The sequence below is a fragment of the Dipteris shenzhenensis genome, chromosome 11 (genome assembly GCF_047967505.1).
Source record: "Dipteris shenzhenensis isolate YYH24624 ecotype China chromosome 11, Dip_SZ_1.0, whole genome shotgun sequence".
NCBI classification, from domain to species: domain Eukaryota; kingdom Viridiplantae; phylum Streptophyta; class Polypodiopsida; order Gleicheniales; family Dipteridaceae; genus Dipteris; species Dipteris shenzhenensis.
Window position 1 is genome coordinate 31,025,822 of NC_141606.1, and position 18,756 is coordinate 31,044,577.

Below are 18,756 nucleotides of genomic sequence, written 5' to 3' on the forward strand. Positions count from 1 at the left end.
AGGAAACGTCATATGTGATATCTCCCTTCTCATATGCAGCACACAATTCTTTTATCTGCTGGAACATTTCATGCGAATCGAAAATTATACTTTTGTAGTCCTAATACCTATCCCTCATAGTCTTAAAACTTGTTAGCACCTCTATGCTTTGCTGATTTCCCCATGGAACAATTGCACTCAAGCATGTGTAGAAATCAATAAGGACCTCTGTTTCAGCTTTAGTAGCAATTCATTTTAAGTGTTTATGGGAGAATGGAAAGAACCCCATATGGTTCGTGCTTTCTCCAGCATCGCTGAAGTAGAAGTGATCTTCCACAATGCATGAATATCATGATTAAGTCTTTCTAACTCAATCATATTTTCTTTCAAATTCTTAAAAATACATATGCATGCAGCGTACCAATGGAATTGAAAAACTGGACTGAAGGCCTTCGGAGAAAGTATTCTAGCATGCTTTTTGGCATTAGCATGCTCATTACAAGCAAATGCAAAGTGTTTCCCATCAATCAGCTCAAATGTGCAGTGCGTTAAGAAATGGAACTTGCATCCTTTATACGTTGGTCTAGGCTTGCCACTGTACTTTGTACTTCTTACAAAGATGGAACTTATTGTCTGATGAAGTTTGTGAATTCTAACACAAAATCTTTAGGTTTCTTAAAACTGATACTATTCCTTTTGTCTTTGTCTGGTCAATATGCCATTTTGATGGACGACCACATTTGACACTACTTGATTCTTCACATCAACTAAAGCCTTATAAAATAGACTAGGTCTAATCTCTTGCTATTTGTGAAGACTCATGCTCTGAGCACCCTCTGTGCACTTACAACATATGTCTTTTGGCCCCAAATATAGCTTGGGTCATCATCTGTCACTCCCTTGTTGAGACAAAGATTTAGGTTCTTCATTGACATCATTTCGGCTTCTAAATTTGAACCTATTTAATCACCTTCAACTTCTTCATGCTCTTGTTCTTCCTTTTTTCCTTTCTTTGTAGAGATGAACGACCTCTTTTTTGAGTACTTATAGTAGTGATACTAGAACTTGGTATCGTAACTCATGAAGTACTCGCCTTCAGCATTTGGTGTTGTGGTTTACTTTTTAGAGGCTCTATCAAAACTGCTTTGCTTCTTCCTCTATTGCCTGTACTTCAAGTGTAATCAAGGGTTGTACTTGTTCTTGCATGGCCCCTGTACGATAGCACCTTGGAAGTATTCAAGCATTATCTTTTACTGCATTCTCTTTGCTTCCACAATGGGGAATTGCTCCCATACAAGTTTAAGGATCTCCAATGCAGGCATCAATTCAAAAAATTGGTTTGTTTTTGGAGGCGGAATCACAAAGTGCTTTGCATCTTTCTTAGATAGAACAAACTGTCTATTGCTAGTTCTAGATGTGGCGTAAATTGTGACTAAAGTGTTGTCCTTCTTTAGTGTGATTCCAAGCACAGTGCCCCCCTGAAGCATATTGTGTTTTCCAAAAGTTGTACCCCATGGCTGCTCATGTTCCTTGAAATCCCTCTTCATCGTCACTAAGAACAGCTTCTCTTTTTTTTCGACCAAGAGCTAAGCTCTCTTAGTGGGCTTACGTACACTCCATTGCAGGAAGTCCTTTAGGGCATAATCTTTTCCATCGTGCATCAAGGTCATATCATTGACAAATACTGCAACATCAACATCCATGACAATCTTGGCATGCTCCATGATTCCTATTACAAAAACAATAAGGATAAGTAGTTTTATATAGAACAATAAAATATTTTTTGACAAAAGTACAATTTGTGCCCCTGATAATCTATCCAATGATACAACTATGACAATCTACCCAATGATACCACTATCACAGTCTACCCAATGATACAACTATCACAGTCTGCTCAATGATACAACTGTCACTCTTTAAGAATAGCTTAGAAGGCATAGCCTAGAAGGCTTTACAAGGCCCAAATATATACATTAATGATTTTTAAAATAATGGGGTAGCCTAGAAGGCTTTACAGGGCTAATTATGTGCATAAACGTATAAAAATGCATCAATCATTGAAACATTTTTAATATGTGATCGATGATAATAATTGTAATCTGCTCTAGGCAGTGATTTCAATTTCAACTGCCCTACACGCTGATAAAATTGTAATTTGCTCTATGTAGTGATTTCAATTTCAACTGCCCTACGCACTGATACATACAACTGCTAATATTGAATTGTGTTCATCACTTAAGGGTTGTTGTGAGTGTGAAACCACATGGGAGCAAAGGGACTGACTCCAATTAGGAACTAATCAGGAAAGTTTGAGCATGGCTTTGATTGGCAACTTGGAGAATTGTGTCTCCACTAAGGCAAACTAATCTATGGTAATCTAAACTACACCAAACATCAAAGCGAATAAAAGCAATAAATATTTTCTTTTCCAAAGTTGCTTAGGTTATATGTATACAAGAAAAGTAAATTTAAATATCAATTTCAAGTTAGAAGGTAAGTCTTCTCTAACTACTATAAGTTTATAACCTAAATAAAATTAAAATTAATTTTTTGAAAAGGAGATTTAAAAAATATAACTTTAAATTTAAAATTAAACTCATTTGGAAAAAAATCTCTAGGTACTAAATTTACCATGCAAATAAAATCAAATTTAATAAATAAAGAATATAAATAATTAAATTTAAATTCTAACTAACAAATTTTAAACTTAAACAAAATCAAATTTACTAAACTTAAAATGCAAATAACAAAAAAATTGTTAAAAAAAGTTTGGGTAACTTAAAATTATAAATTGTTACTAATTTAATAATTATCTAACTACTAAATTCAAAATTTTAAATAATATAGAGAATTAACTTTTAAAAAAATATATTTCTAAATTTAAAATTTAAATTCTTTTTGTTTCATTTCTAATAATACTCAGTTCTTAGGATTCTTACTTAGGTACGATTTTAAAAAATATAAACTAAAATTTATAAAAGTCAAACGATTTTAAAATTTTTAAAAGGTTGCTTCAAAATTCAAATTTTGAATTTTGAGATACTCTTCTCTCTATTATTTTCTATGTTGGCTTCCCATTTTTTTCATCATGGAGCTGCATAGAACTTGGGATGGGTTCTGAGACATGGAGGTGCCTGTAAGTACTCCTTTAAGAAGATTACATCAAAGAGCTTGGGACGGCGCCAATCAGGTTGTGGATCCAACTTGCTAATCCAACCTTCACTAATTTGACACTGAAAAAGGTTGGTAGGAAAGTTGTCCAGGGTCCATTGTCCAGGGTCCATCCACCTCGAGTTTTCATATCAGGGTATTTGCTCCAAAATTCCTTGATGGGGTTACTGGGAAGTGGTATCTCATCAAAATCATACCCATCATTGGGACTTGGCATGGGCGTATGAATTGGATTATCCGGATCTTGATATTCAAAATCAAATACTGTGTCATTTTCTACTGATGGAAGCACCAAAAGTGTCGGAGGTGATGACGGGGTAGGGAGAGAATCAGGGGACATTGGGGAGAAATATGGCAGAGTGATAGTGGTGGAAGGGGGAGCAGAGGGGAGGGGGGGAAGAATTGGGCAAATGGTTTGAGCAGCTTGGTAATCCTCAAGGGTAGGATTAGCAAGGGAGGGGAAAAAGCTAGATGTGAGGGGCTCATAAGTTTGTGAGTGTTGGGTTAGTTGAAAATGGTGAGAGGCATGAGCAAAGAGACAATGGAGGGAATAGATGTTAGGATGGAGCTCGGGGAAGGTTAAGAGGGTGGTAGTAGCACAAGGGTAAGTGAGGTTATGATGTTGGTTGAAAGAGTGGTTAGGTATGGGAAGTTGGATGTGAGATAGGCCTTGTCAAAATCCGACACTTCTTTTTGCTGGTGCGATGGGATGATCAGCTGCATGGGTGGGATGTCGGTTATGTCATGCCATGCAAATAATAGGGATGGGCAGACATATGCAATGAAAGCATCCATCCTGAGTGTTATAAACCCGGCATGTGTAGACAGGCAAAAGATATTTTTCTCATCTTCATACAAGTCTTGGCAAATTATGCGCAGGGTTTTAGTCCCAATGGAATGTTCCCAGTTGATTGTTGGATGAGCAGATATGATCCTGATTTGGAGTTGCTTCCATTGGATAAGCACGCGTGCATTGAGGTGATCTTCCACTTGTAGAGTAGCCATAAGCTCTTGGTACACCACTGGTGTGCATTGTAGTGGGGCGTCATTGGTGTTGTCATCCAATGCCTCATTGTTGTGCACTAGCAATTGGAGTTCAAGCTTGGAGATGATTATTTTTTGGGAGTGCATCTCATTCATTTTTTCTTTATATTAATGGTAGATGGTTGTGTATATGCCTCCTTAAGCTTTCTCATTTGCAAGGTGACCTTTGCATGTTGAGGAATGTCTTCAGTGGTATTGGACCATGGGTCCAAGACTTGTGCTTGTGAAGTGCTAGCCTCTTGAACGGTAGCAAGTTGGTCTTTTAAGATTTTGCATTCCCTTAAGCTCATCAATGCTGAAGGCACGTACTGCCAAAGATTGTTTCATGTCTTCAAGCTTGTCTTTGCAATCCTGGAGCTTAGTTCAAATCCATTTCTCTATATCTCGTAATGGACAAAGAATTGGTATGACTATCAATGACATTTTACCCAATCCCCATACCAAATCTTGACCCATAAATAGGTCTATACATGAAGCAACAACGAGAGTGAAGAGTGAGGGAGTGGCCATAGCCACTGTCACGGCAGCGAGAGAGGAGGGAGGGAGTGGAGTGAGGGAGAGTGAGAGAGTGGAGAGAGTGAGGGATTGAGTGGAGTGAGGGAGTAACCGCTGTTGTGGTAGCAAGAGGGAATGAGGGAGTGAAAGCAAAGAGAGTAAGGGAGTGGAGGGAGAGGAGTGGAGTGTCACGGTGGTGAGGGAGAGGAGTGGAGTGAGAGAGTGGAGTGTTGCGGTGAGGGAGAGGACTGGAGGAGGTCACCGTGGTGGTGAGGGAGAGGAGTGGAGGGAGGTCATTGGGAGAGGAGTGGATAAGACGAAAGCAAAAATCTAAGAAAATTTGGAAGAAAGCGAATGCGAAAATATTTTTAAAAGTTCCTCTTTTGAAGAGAAGTGAGCTATAAGAAGTTGAGAAGTGAATGAAGTTGTACAAAGTAATAATGAAAATGATGTAGAGAAGTGAGCCCTATGAAGTTGTATGTAGTAGAAAATGAGGAGAAGATAAATGAAAATGCGGAAAAGATAAGAAGAAATGAAGAAATGAATCATAGGACAAGAGGAATGAAATCATGAGAACCTCAAATTTTGAAACAACCTTTGTAAACATTGAAGATCGAGTCATTAATTGGCCAATGATCGAACCCTACTCTGGTGTAGAATGGAATATCCAAGGCACAATGGTCCGAGCACTTCAGCAACATGAACAAATAATGTGCGGCAACATTGATCGCTTCCTTCGCCAAAAGTGTTATATTCTGTAAAACATTGGAATTCATTCTGGAGGTCCCATGTTACCTTGATTCCCATTTGCCTCCACTCAGCTTTAATCCCAATGAAAGGGTTTATGCTCAGATTAGAAGCCGACTCTATCAAAGAGTGATCTTCGTAGAGGCACGCCACATATCTCTGTTCGAGCAAATGGTGGATACAGGCTACCTAGAAAGTGCGCAAAAATTGTATGGTGCTAAGGATTTATAGTAGGATCGACTGGCACGACACAAGTTCCACAGCCACTAGACTAAAAGCATGGCAACCTAGGTACATGCTCACAATCGGCCATAACCCGAGGACGGGTAATAAAATGGATCCGGGAGTATGTTGACTCCACGCCAACATGAACTTATGTAGAAAGAGAATGTGTTACAACTTTGTGTTATAATTCCTACATGCAGAGAGAGAAGCTCTCCAACTTGTATAAATACCCCATAATGGAATGAAGCCCACACTCTTTGGGGCATTGTGTTGAGTCTACTTTGGTATTCCAAGCATTTGTCTCAAGTGTCCATGCTTCCTTGCACTCCACGTCCAAAAGCATGTCCTAACCTTGCAACTCCTCCCCTCTCCTCCAACCTTGCAACCCACCCTCTCCCTCTCCTCCTCCCTCCTCCTCCTTCCTCCTCCTCCTCCCTCCTCCTCCTCCTCCCTCCTTCTCCTCCTCCTCTCTCCTCCTCCTCCCTCATCCTCCTCTCTCCTCTCTCTTCTTTCCCCCATGCTCTTACACCTTCTTTCTCTCCCACTCCTATGCTCCCCCTAAACCCTTTGTTCCTCATCCCTTAAACTCCATGATCTACGAGGGAGACGAGTTCTCGACCATGTACTCTAGCCTGAACCTTGGAACCTCCTTCTAACCCTAGACTCCTAAACCCTGGAACCTCCTTCTAAACCCTGGAACTCCTTCTAAGCCCTGGAACCTCCTTCTAACCCTAGAACCTCCTTCTGAACCTTGGATCCTCCTTCTAATCCTGGACACCTTCTAAACCCTGGAACCTCCTTCTAAACCCTGGAACTCCTTCTAAACCCTGGAACCTCCTTCTGACCCTGGAACCTCCTTCTGAACCCTGGAACCTCCTTCTAACCCTGGAACCTCCTTCTAACCCTTAAACTCCTCCTAAACCCTGCAACCCCTAATGAAGGCGAAAGCCTTCATTACTTCCATCATGGTGATACACGTTCCTTTTACACATGCATGCACTTTGTTTGCTTACCACACTTAAGCCTACGTCTCTCACCGGAACACGAGTTGAGGTCCTAAGCTGCACGTATACAACAAACGACAACCCCAATATATCTGTAGGTGACAAAAAGCCTCGCAACCCTGCATACTGAGAGAACCCAACTCTTCCTACAAAAGCAATAGGAAAGAGACAACAAATTGGTGTTTTGTTCCCAAATTATCCTCCTATGTGATGTTCCCACCTATGTTGTTGTACTAGTCACATCTTTGGGATCCTTCAAAGGTTCCCCTCTTCAAAGCCTTTCTAATTACTATTACAAAAGTTTTATAGATAATCAATAAAACTACCACGTTTTTCAGCAAAAAATACACTCTAGATAAAGCATCCTCTTAGGGACCTCCTTTTACCTAGCTTAACACTCATCTAAAATCTAAATACATTCATCTAAAATCTAGATAAGGGCATCCTCTTTGGAAATAACTTAAACACCTAGCATGTATGTATGGGAAGGCCATGTGCCTCTTCCCTTTATCACCAAGATTGTGGAATCTTTAGGCCAATCGATTGGCTAGATACATCCACATTTTGCAAATGCATGTATTCAAGAATATTGTAAAAGGATACTTGTGTTAGGGAAAGAAAAACTGGTAGGTCACTCCAAACCATTGTAATTTTGTTTCTACATCAATGATGGGATTCCAAAGTTCCAAAAAGCATTCCATTACATGAATATTTATTTAGATAATAGAATAGTATTAGCAGATTGAGGAAACATGTAAAGTATTAGCAGATTGAGGAAACATGTAAGAAACATGTAAAGCATTGGAGGTCTTGGATTGACAAGCACAATGGTGAAAGAGTAGATTTAAGTCATATACAACATGGACCTTTCCATAGTTGGATATTGGGACAAACTCATTTCTGGCATGAAGGGTTCTAGTGTGAGTCAAAAAGAAATTTGTTATCCATTTTGGCAAGAGCCAATGGAAAGAAAGAATTTTGAATATTGCAAATGAGAAGAGGGAAAACCTTGAACTTTTTGGTTGGTACTAGCTGGTGTAAAGAAAGATAATTTTCTCTTTGTGAGGCCATGTGATGATATATATCCCATTAGGATGGGTAATGCATTGATAGAAGTACAGTTAAACATTGACAAGCTACAAGAACATGGCATACAATATTGGGGTCCTATATATAAAAGGTATGCAATGATGCATTTGGACAAGTAGTGGCAATGTAAGAAGGGATTTGATCCAACATGCTGGGAACATGTGGATACCAAATATGTATGTTTGGAGGATGTCCAAATCTCCCACTAACAGCTGCAAGGTTAAATACCATGACTACTTGAGAAAGCACATGTAAGCCTCCAAATGGCAAAGGACATCAAAGATGAGAACAATTATGTCCTCATCCCAGCATTGTAGTATCGTATAGATTTGGTCTTGTAATTCTAGCATTGTAATATCGTATAGAATTGGGCTTGTAATCCTAGCATTGTAATAATCGCAAACAAGTTCTCATTTTAGTCATTTTCATATCTCCTTTTTTTTTAAGTACAAATTTTTATTTTGATTGTAATTTGGTGTAATAGTCTAGTGCAACGACTTGGTGAAGAAAGGCAACAAGTCATGTAAGAGTCTTTTGCAAAATGGAGAAATCAATAAAAGGCTCAAGAGGGGATTTGTAATATTAAGCACTCTACAACCAAATTTACCATGTTGAAGGAGTTTATGGAACATTGCCATGCATAGCCATACATATAAGTAAGAAAATCATATAATCAATTTGTGAAAGATGATGGACACTAGCATACATCCTTTGCAACATTGGAAGCCCATGTCTTTTGCTAAAGTAGGTAGTAGTGGCTGCCAAAGGCTGACTAATGCCCCCAAGTACCATATTATTTCATCCTGAAGGTTACCCTTGTCTGTAAATGGCTCCCCGCACTCTTTGAGTCGTGGCATCCATGGGTACAAACAGTTAAATTTTTCATTGAGCAAGGTAAGGAGCGGGGGGCCGTCGGCTCCTAGCCAGAACTGAGAGATGGAACCATAAGCTATTGTCGAGCTTCCCTTTACGCATTGCAGGCTCATATTTGATCATGGGCTTGGTAGCTACATGGAAGAAATGTATTGGATGTCTTACTTTACAAGGAGACGTAATTTTGGAAGAAAGTGTATGGTGGGGAATCACATTTAGTAAGGTAGATGAGGTCTTTGCATTTCATGATCTCCAACGTGCAAGAAGATGGTTTTGAAAACCTAGAGACATATGGGACAGGAGGATAGCCGACTAGCTATTGATTGAGGAGCTTAGTGTAAGATATGCTCTCAACCTGGGAGAAAAGGATCTAATGAGAGCCGTCTTGGAAAGGATCCTGAGCATTGGCCAACGAATGGTGTCTACGACTCAAATGGGATATGCAATTAATGGATGTTGGGCAAATCCAGCCTCAGGAAGATATCCGTTAAGAGGGTGTATGGCCTAATCTATCACCAACTCAGGAACTTAATAGAAAATGGGTGCTCAGGCGTAGTCCCATGTGGTAGAGTAGTAGGCTCAAAGAGATATGGAGGCAATGTACAACGGGCAAGTCGAAGACCCTTCTATGGAAGATTCTGCACCATCGGTTATTGCTTAGGGGAAAGTTGGTGACACGCATGCCGATTACCCCTACATGCCCACTTGGTTCGCCATGTAATGTGGCTTTGTCCTATGTCTAGAACTATTTGGAAGAGGGTAGAGGCCATTGTGCGCCGTGTTGGCCTAATTTCCAAGTTTAGTCTTGGGATGAAATGGACTACACCCCTGGTAGGGGATGTGTATGGTTGCCTTCCATCCTAGGTATTGCCATGTGGCCTCATGTCTGAGCGGCTGTGCTATTAGCCATCTAGGATGTGAGGAATGGAGTGGTGTTTTGGCATCATGTGCTAGTTGGATGGAGATATTGAAAACAGTTAGGCGCACCCTACGTGTGATCTCGGGTGGGTAATCCAAGACAAAAACCAAATTGTAAGCAAATGCCTCTTCGAGCTTGGAGCAGTGCTAGCAGTGAGTTAGTAGTCTAGTCGGTTGCGTGCAGCGTGGGCCCTTGGCATCCAAGTCCCTACTATGGGCCAATTTTTGTAAGGTCTTGTTTTTTGAGGGTTGACCACCCGCCCTTTTTTGGTAATAAATATCCATTTTGTTTTCTGTGTTTTTTACATTGCAATCCCATGCAAAAGCAACACCTGACTACACAATCTGAGCTATGCGGTGACAAGGAAAGACAAATTATGTAATGATAAGGAAAGATAAATTGTAGAAAATTGCCAAATGTTTTGCAAACATAGAGAGAGAGAGAGAGCGCACATGCACAAGGCGGATTAAAGAGGTCTAGAATCAAAGCTGTTTTTTTCATGTGCTTTAAAATGTTGACCGGCGTGACTAGTTGTACGCCATCCAATGCACCGGTGAGTTGGCCTTTGCAATTGCCTGTAGAAACTAGTGGCGCAAGAGTGCTAGAATAATCACCATGAGAATTGGAGGTGCCAAAGAGAGAGCTTGAGGGCGCATAAATGCGCTCTCTCAATTCTTTCACGTGAACAAAATTGGAGCGCACATAGCCATGCAAGAATGGTTGTGTGTTCATTGAGCCGATAGAGAGAATGAGCAAGTGTCTCTAAGGGCCAATGCACACATGCTAGAAAACGCGCAGCTGAGTGCGGTTGTAGCAAAAACCAAAGCACCTCCAATGCGCAAAACTGCAGCTTCATTTTTGAAGGTGCTGAAACTCGCACCCGTGCGCCACTCTTGCTTCATCCAATCATCTTTCTCTGCACGCTCCTTTGAGAACTCTGAAAAGACTCGACAAAGGCTCTCTGAGCTCACAAGGAGCTCCTTGACAAGTAGTAGATGCTCAAAACTAGAGAGCTCCTCAAAATTAGAGAGCTCCCTAACATGTAGTAGATGCTCAAAATGTCGTTCACACGCACCTAATTGTAGGGTGGCGCTTGAACCAAAGGCATTGCAAGCCTAGGGCCCTAATTGAGAAAGAATAGAAGGACACTTTATTTTCAACAAAAAGAGAAAGGCGACACTTTATTTTGCGGGACGGGGTTGTTAGAACTTAAAGTCACGTATCATCACGTGCAGGGGCCAACTGGCCAACTTCCGTGTAGTCCAAGGAACAAAGTCGACGTGGTGTCGCTCATTAAGAGGCACTGGAAAAAGGTTAGCTGTTAGCACGTGTCCACGGCCGTCTAGAGGCTACACGTGACACGGGCTTTTAATGTTATAATATATTATATTAAGTGGAGCGGGGGGGGGGCCGTGGGGCATGCGGCTGACGTGCCAGCTACTAGACACATGCCAATGCACGCTCCAGTGCGTGCGCCTCACGTGAAGGACGTGACAGCCTTCACTTTATGAGCATCAGGATTCACGAGTCAGGACATCCGTCGCCCCCAGTTTTTACGTTTCAAAAAAACAAATAAAAACCAATATTCTTTTTTTTTATTAATATAAAACCTCACCCACCCCGCCCATGCTCCTATCGAGGGGCATAATCCATGAGCACAGCGCCCATTCCACCCATTTTGACCACCAGGCTAGGACACCAATCCCCATGCGTCTAACATTTGAAGTTCTTTTTCTTAAGAACGTAGAAGAAATGAACCGAAAAGTGTAGGAGACCAATCCATGAGATCAAATGCTTTCTTTCGACTTATAGTGGGTGATCTTCCTCGGTTTTGCCAATTTTTAATGAAAACACAATTGAAGTGCAATTTAACAAGTGTAAGATGGCACTTCTTAGGCCATTAAAAAGACATTCAACTTTCATAAGAATGCTCGGTATATCCACAAGCATCAAACTTTTTGAATGCCATAATTAAGATATGATTGTGCATAATGTTGTCGAGTGCTTTGTGAACTTACAAAGCTCACAATGAAAGTAAAATGGAAATTAAAAACTAGTTATTACTAGGTTAATAGTTACTATAGGTTTTTGACAGTAGTTCTCATGCTCCATGCAATGACAAAAAAGACAAATTGAGAGTTACTCAGTTCAATTATATGGGACCTCCTTTATTCAATCATCGATGATGAGTAGATGTGTGCAACATTTCCAATTCTAGGATATATTGTTTGAAACGCATCTATTCCCCAATATTTACAAGCATCCATTAAAGATGTCCAAATAAGTGTATTGCAATTACGTTTGCATAATGATGAAGGGGTCAATACATTGTCAAAGTGGATCCTAGCAAGTTTCTCCAAAGGCTTATTGACAAAAACATTTATGATAGCACCATGAGACCATTTGATGGAAACTATATTCATGACATCTTTGATCTAACTTGTGCTTATTGTCATAAGGTAGGAGATTTTTTTTTCTACAAGGTAGGAGATTAGAAGGCTAACTTTTGAATTATTTCATTTTCTAAGCTATATGAATGAATGTATGGAAAGGGCATATAGATAAAACCTTGTGCATTTTCCATTCATGCTAGAGATAGAGAGGATAGAAAAGTGTGGTTTCTTCCCGGGGAAAGAAGCGGGGCCAAGGGGGGGTGGAGGGTGGGAATAATGGGCAACTTTGTTACCTTGACTTCCATTGATGTTGAAGCTCCAGTTCCTAGTTAGATAGATAACATTACTTATTTTAAGCTGATATTCAACTCAAAATGTTTTTGCAAGGTCACGATCAACTTGAAATGTTTTTGCAACACTTAATAGGCTACAATTTCAACTAAGAGAAAGATTTCAAATGCAACTAAAGTTTACTATAGTAGTAAAGAGGTGGCATATTTCAAACACAACCATTGGCCTCAATTCATGACTTGTAGTATAACTTCCCTTGTATTGCATGCAAGCTAAGTATCAAGACAAATAATTGCTCCACTCATGCTACCTTGTAAAATCGACAAGATAACTAGGTGTTGAATGTTTCTTACCTTAATGACATCCCAACCATCTAATCCAAGTATGGATTTATTGACAAAGCTACCGATGCTTTTACAACTTGCAATTAACACATAAGAGCCTCCTTTAGCTGGGTCTCTACTATAGTAACTCTTTAGTTTAATCCCATGCGTGTATGCATGTACTAGATTTTGTGTTACAAATCCCCTTCATGTTTGTCCTCCATATAGACATCTATAGGGTGGTCCTTTGTATGTCAACATGATAAAAATATGATTGTCTTTCACACATGATAAGCAATATACATTTGAGGATGTTTTAACCAAAGAAATTGAAATTTAATCTCCCAAACTTTCACCACCATTAGGACACCATTAGTACTATTCGTAAGCCTTTAAAATGACATCAAGAATTTGTGAATTATTTTAATGCTTCAACTTGATGCATGGTAGGGGCTTGTTGCCCTAACATAAGGAAGTGTCATTCTCTCTATTTAGGTAAATGGACGTTCTGCCATCACAATTTCCCTCAAGGCCTCTCATTAAATGTTTTGCATCATCTTCTGATATAAAGCTCTAGAAGAACAAACTAAATACTCAAGACAAATGGCTTGAAAGATGGTGAAAGGAAGTCTCTTAAAGAGCATGATATACACAAAAAGTGAGAATTCCTTGCATTTATAGTTCAATTGGTATCTTTCATCATAAAAGTCGTTAAAGTTCATTAAAAAATGAATCTCGCAAAAAGTAACTTTAAACTACAAATCTTTTCAAAGAAACCATCTACTTTATCCACATAAACTTTCATCTATTGGATGTGTACTAATAGAAGTTTCCTCATACTTTGTCCACAAGTAGTGTTTCCAAATTCCTAAGTGTTCTTATTTCAATTGTATAATTTCTGACACACTATTTGCTTACAAAAAGAGTGCGTAAATACTTCCAAAATACCACTCAAATTTTAGTATAAAACAAAACAAACATTGAAAACAGTAAATTGAAATAAAAGCCATGCTTTCAGGACCCATAAACAGTACACAAACAAACCATATTCATTGACACTGTTAAAGCAAAGAGGATCAACAACTCTGTTGGGAATCAAAACTCTACATTACATTTACATATGTACCAGTTTCAACCATTTTGGAATCCTGATGTCAATTTTTATCATACATCCAACAGGAAACTATAAGCTGCCTCAAGTCTCGTGGGCAGTAACATAAGGGATGGGGTCTTCTCAATTAAGGGGACTGCATTCAAAATTTTCAAAACAATCCAGGGTAACCTTGTCCACCTATTGAGGCAAAAAATCACAGCTAGGTTCTAAACCCTGAAATACATTCCAGCCAGACATTAACTAAGTATATTTGAGGACTACCCATGTAGATGTCAAGGTCTCCATAAAAACTGCGTGCCAAAGTTTCATTCTGAAGATTCAAGACTTCTCCGAGCATTTATAGGTCACCTCAAGCATCAGATTGTGTCCAATTTCAATGATCAGCTATAGATCAACCTCAACCTTTGGCTTCTTTCTTGGATGTCCAAATTCTGGTGAGGATCCAGCTTCCCTGCTTAGCTGCTGCGAATTTGCTGTGCTTATGGTGGCCGTCTGTTGCGAGAACCAAGAATTATAATAATTCCAAACAATAAGAATTCTGTTTAAGGAGAGAAAGGAAAGCTAGGTCTATACTGTCAAAAACGAGCTGTAAAAGGTACATGACTGAACCCAGGCTGAGGTCCTCAATACTCTCAACCGTCAAGATACAAGTATTGAATCAGACTTTGTCAAGGATAGGACATATACCTTCCTACAGCTTGGAAGTACAGATCCATTGGCCTTTCCCAGCTCTATTTGAACAGATATCGTTGCATTTGTTAGATCTAATCCTGAATTCTGCAATGCCCCAGTTAATGTATCTAGTAACCTGAAAAGGAAATGCCACAAAGGTATGTTATTCAACCTTACTCCTGACAGACAAACTGCTCACACTAAGAGATGGTAGCCATAGTGTAGAAAATTGAAATACCATAAGCCGTACAAATTATGGGTTTGTCACAAACTAAGAGTGTTTCTCCTGTCATAGGTACTTAAGGACGCTATTTGCTTAGTTGAGAGAGGAAACACCACTACTCACCCTTGGGAATAGGTGCTTGATACAGTGATGACACCTCCATGGATGGTAAGTGGGCCTTGCTCATCTTCTTGAAGCCCACCATTCTGCTCCGCTTCAGAACCATGAACATGAATTGGTGTGCTATCACTGTGTAGTTGACTCTCTTGCAGATTTAGGCTTGTTTTCACATGTTCAAGTTCTTCATTTGGCATTCCATGGTTTAAGCTCCGATGACAATGTTCAGCAATTTTGAAATTCTCATGGTCCAGTTCAGATACATTATCCGAGGTTTGAAGTGATGGTACATCATTTACTTGCAACTGTGGTGAGGCTACAACCTCTGCCTTATTACAAAGAGGACTATTGGCTTCTGAAAAAGGTAATATGGCCTGCTCCTCATGATGAGACCGATGATTGAGCATTGCATGTGCTTCAGATGTTGCATGTGGCATCAAAATTCTTCCAGGTACACAGACAGCTGGAGGATGTGATGACAAAGCCCATGGCATATGCTTACTTGTTACGACTTTGTTACCATAATTGGCATGGCAGTCTTGAACACCTTGTGCAGATCTGTCTGAAAATGATGCAGCCGGATCCATGCTTGACACCAACTCTTCCCTAGGAACTTCATTTTCACGACTTGATGCAAGTTGACTTGACCTCGGTCTCATATAACCATTTGAATCTGGTACTTTCTTGGTATCAGATGAAATAGTAGACACTAAAGGAACATGTGAAGCAACTGCACTTGAATCTCTACATCCAGGGTTTCTCTGCAAGAACATTAAAGGCAGTTCAAAACGTAGCAGCAAAGATGAGCCACCTAACATATGACAAAGGATTTCAAACAAGTTCTGTGATATGTTTTCCTTCTAGTGACCTCCAAAATACAAAACGTTAAAAATTACTCACAATATCCCACGGAACGTTTTTTATTCTATCTTGCTGTCGCCCATGCTCTGCAGCTTCAAACTTTCTGACTTTCTCCTGCAATATTTGTATGTAGTCGATGACCTGCCAAAACACAATCACAGAGAGTTAAAATTGAAGAAAGTGGTGAAATATTGAAAGAAAGTGGTGAAATATTGAAATTTAGGACTCAAAATGACAAGAGAAGTTCCAAATGCAAACCTCAAGCAGAAAGGAAGCTTTATCCCTCTTCTGGTCAACATTGGGTAACAACTGCCTCAGCATTTGAAACCTGCACAAGAATACAAACAGATTGTAGGTATCCCATGATATTTGAACACCTGAAAAACTGGTAGATAGCATTGCGGACCACCTGTCATTGATTTTGCTTCGTCTGCGTTGTTCTGTGGCAGAGTGCTTTGACCGTGGAGTGGTCCCCTTACAATCATTGTTCTTCCCTTCCAGCTTTTGTGATGTATCATCTACCAATATCAGTGTGGCGTCTCAGAAGTTTTATCTAAATGAAAAATCACGTCTTCTTAACAACAAGTTTAAAATTGCTCTCTGACCATTTTGACATGCACCAGGGGAATCCAGATAAGATGGGGAAAAATGGGAAATAGCAGTGAAACAAAATGAAAGAACAATGACAGAGGGGGGGGAGACAAAGGGAAGAACTGGGCGTAGACAAAACTCCTGATGACTCTACTTGTTTACTTTACTAGGCTAGCTTTCACATTTATGACAATGGTACCCTCCAAGGTCAACGAAGCAAGACCATATGTACCTAAGTCAGGAAAACAAATTTTGTATTAAAAAAAAGAAACCTTCAAATACATGGCATCATGTCCTTATTATCCAAGGATCTCATCAACCTCTAAGACACTAGCTCCTGCAAGAAAACCCGTAGAATTTAACATTTCTATGTTTAATACGATCAGACAATGTTGGGTGCCTTGTCAGTTGAAAGAAGATAACTTTTGTATATTTTGTTGCTCGCTCATCTACAAACGATCATGTAGCATGTCACCAATTTCAAGTTACATGTGCAAGCAGCTCTCCCAGTTGCTGCAAGACATACCTCTCGCAATTACTGTAAGAGGTCTTAGGCTCTCTTCTTAAGTTCTTGCCTGAACCTATAAAAGCATTAACCACTGCCTCGTTGCCTTTGCAAAAATGCAAAAATGCATTGCATGGTCGATTGAGCATTAAATACAGTTTTTGCCTTAGTGTCATGCACATCCTTAAAAAAACACGCTCCTAGGTGTGTTATCTGATCAAGTACTTATCGAATGGACACGCCACTTTACATGCAACTCAATAGCACCTAGGTTGAGGTGCGTGCAAAGTAATGTGGCCATTGGATATGATTTGCATGGTATATCATGCATTAAACACCGTTTGTGCCTCAGTGTCATGCACAACCTTAAAAAAACACGGTCCTAGGTCTATGAAAAGAGATCACATCCAGTCCCCTAAAAGAGAGATCACATCTGAGATGACAAGATGTATTGCCCTTTCATACACAATCATATCATAGAGCACTCTATGTAGTGCAGTCTATTCTCTATTTTACTGCTATCCCCTAAGATTCATCCCTTGGTATGTAAGGCGAATCAAAACAAGCATGCTTCCTAAAAGTTTACAACACCTACTCTTTTGATGAACACCTTCTTTTCCAGAGTTATGTCCCTGATCAAGTGACTCATCTTCATCGTCATCATCTTCGGATGCAGCTTTCTGTTGTCTTTTACTCAGTTCAAATAACTCTGGACTTGCCAGTTGCTGTTGCCACTGCCTGCAGCGTGATAATATAAATAGTAAAGCGCTAAGTAAATTAATACCTCGTGTCTATGCAGAAGACTCCGACATAATAGGCACAAGGATCTGAATTTGTACTTGTTCATTGCGGGTATGGTCCGCAGAGAATGAGCATTTGAAGCATAGCTTACGTCCGAAGGTCTAAAGTTTAACTGAACGCTGGACCAGTGAGCAAGGTTCTCCAACCTCTCTGCAACATTGCAATACTCGTACTGTACAATTTAGATTGCAGAGGATTCAGACAAAGACTACAAGCCATACCGTGAGGAAGGCCTTGTGGAAAAACTTGAAATAATACCCACGAAAGGATTTCGAGAGAAGCGCAAGAGCTCACCCTTCATTCCCTCCGTAACCCCTTCAACCCTGTCAGGACGGTAATGAACATTTGAGGGTAGTTCCAAGGTTCCATTAACCAAGGCATAGCTAGCTTGCTGGCCTGTAGCATATTTCTCCGCGCTGTTGCTGTGTAGTCGGCTTGCACTAGTTACGACTCCGTGTGACAGGAGACCGCTGGTGGGCTGAACGCCCTTCTCCAGCGGCTGTAAAAAATCTTTAGTGGTTACAGAAGATGGTGATCCTGCCAGTAAAAGCGAGAGTAAGTATACAACAACAAACACCAAAGCCGACGGAGAAGGTGTGTTATCTCAATGCCTCTAATCGACCACCCATAATGAACACGGAAAGAGGAGATTAGCGACAATCAAAGTCATATATAGCATGACTGGAAGAGAAAAAGAACCTACCTCTGGTTGCTATAGTCTCAGTTGAAGATGCGCTCCCACTTCCGTAAAGCGACAAGAAGTCATGAGTGGTCGCTTCCTTACCTTCTACAAACATTTTCATTAGCCTTGTCCCTGACCGCCTCCAGATTCATTTAGGGCTTCTCAGAAAAATCCCAATAAATAAGCTACAACGAGAACTACCTGGGATGGCGCAAGCTTGCTGTAATTCGGGACCCTCCAATTCCAAGGATTGCCGAAGAAGAGAACTGCACTGCTGTTGTGAACAACTAGCCCCTGGAATCTTGTGTGCCGCAGAGCCGTGGGTGGAAAATCCAGAGTCTATGAGACTTGTTGGTCTTAAGGACACTCTCGCACCGGATTCTAGTTGCACTGCATTGGCTGAGCTGCTTGACAGAGCCATCCAAAGGGGCAATATATCCGAAACGCTATCCAGGCTTCCAAAGTCGACTACTCACGTGGGTACCTGAATGTAACAAAACTCCTTTACGCTTGTGGCCTGGACTCGAGGAGACTAAGAACAATAGGGGAATGCCAATCGTGTTTCGAAGGATGGTGTTGAATTTGGTTCAACTCAGAACGGATACTGTGAAGCTGGAGGAGACAGGTACCTGTA

The 18,756-nt window shown here is 40.3% G+C and overlaps 1 protein-coding gene across 3 annotated transcripts; it reads right to left on the reverse strand.

The window, feature by feature from the left end:
• Positions 1–13,649: 13,649 nt before the first annotated feature.
• Positions 13,650–18,543, reverse strand: LOC147896897 (uncharacterized). Of its 3 annotated transcripts, none has more exons than XM_087381612.1 (11): positions 18,324–18,543; positions 18,144–18,224; positions 17,735–17,977; positions 17,479–17,590; positions 17,235–17,377; positions 15,953–16,061; positions 15,802–15,871; positions 15,583–15,684; positions 14,689–15,443; positions 14,358–14,478; positions 13,650–14,162 (listed from the first exon to the last, which is right to left on the reverse strand). In XM_087381612.1, the coding sequence occupies exons 1-11, from the start codon at positions 18,541–18,543 to the stop codon at positions 14,055–14,057; spliced, it is 2,064 nt and encodes a 687-aa protein (XP_087237738.1). In that variant the 3' UTR covers positions 13,650–14,054. The 3 variants fall into 3 exon arrangements, with proteins under 3 accessions (XP_087237738.1, XP_087237737.1, XP_087237739.1); XM_087381611.1 differs by having other exon boundaries at positions 18,144–18,227; XM_087381613.1 differs by lacking the exons at positions 17,235–17,377; positions 17,479–17,590 and having other exon boundaries at positions 18,144–18,227.
• Positions 18,544–18,756: the final 213 nt, after the last annotated feature.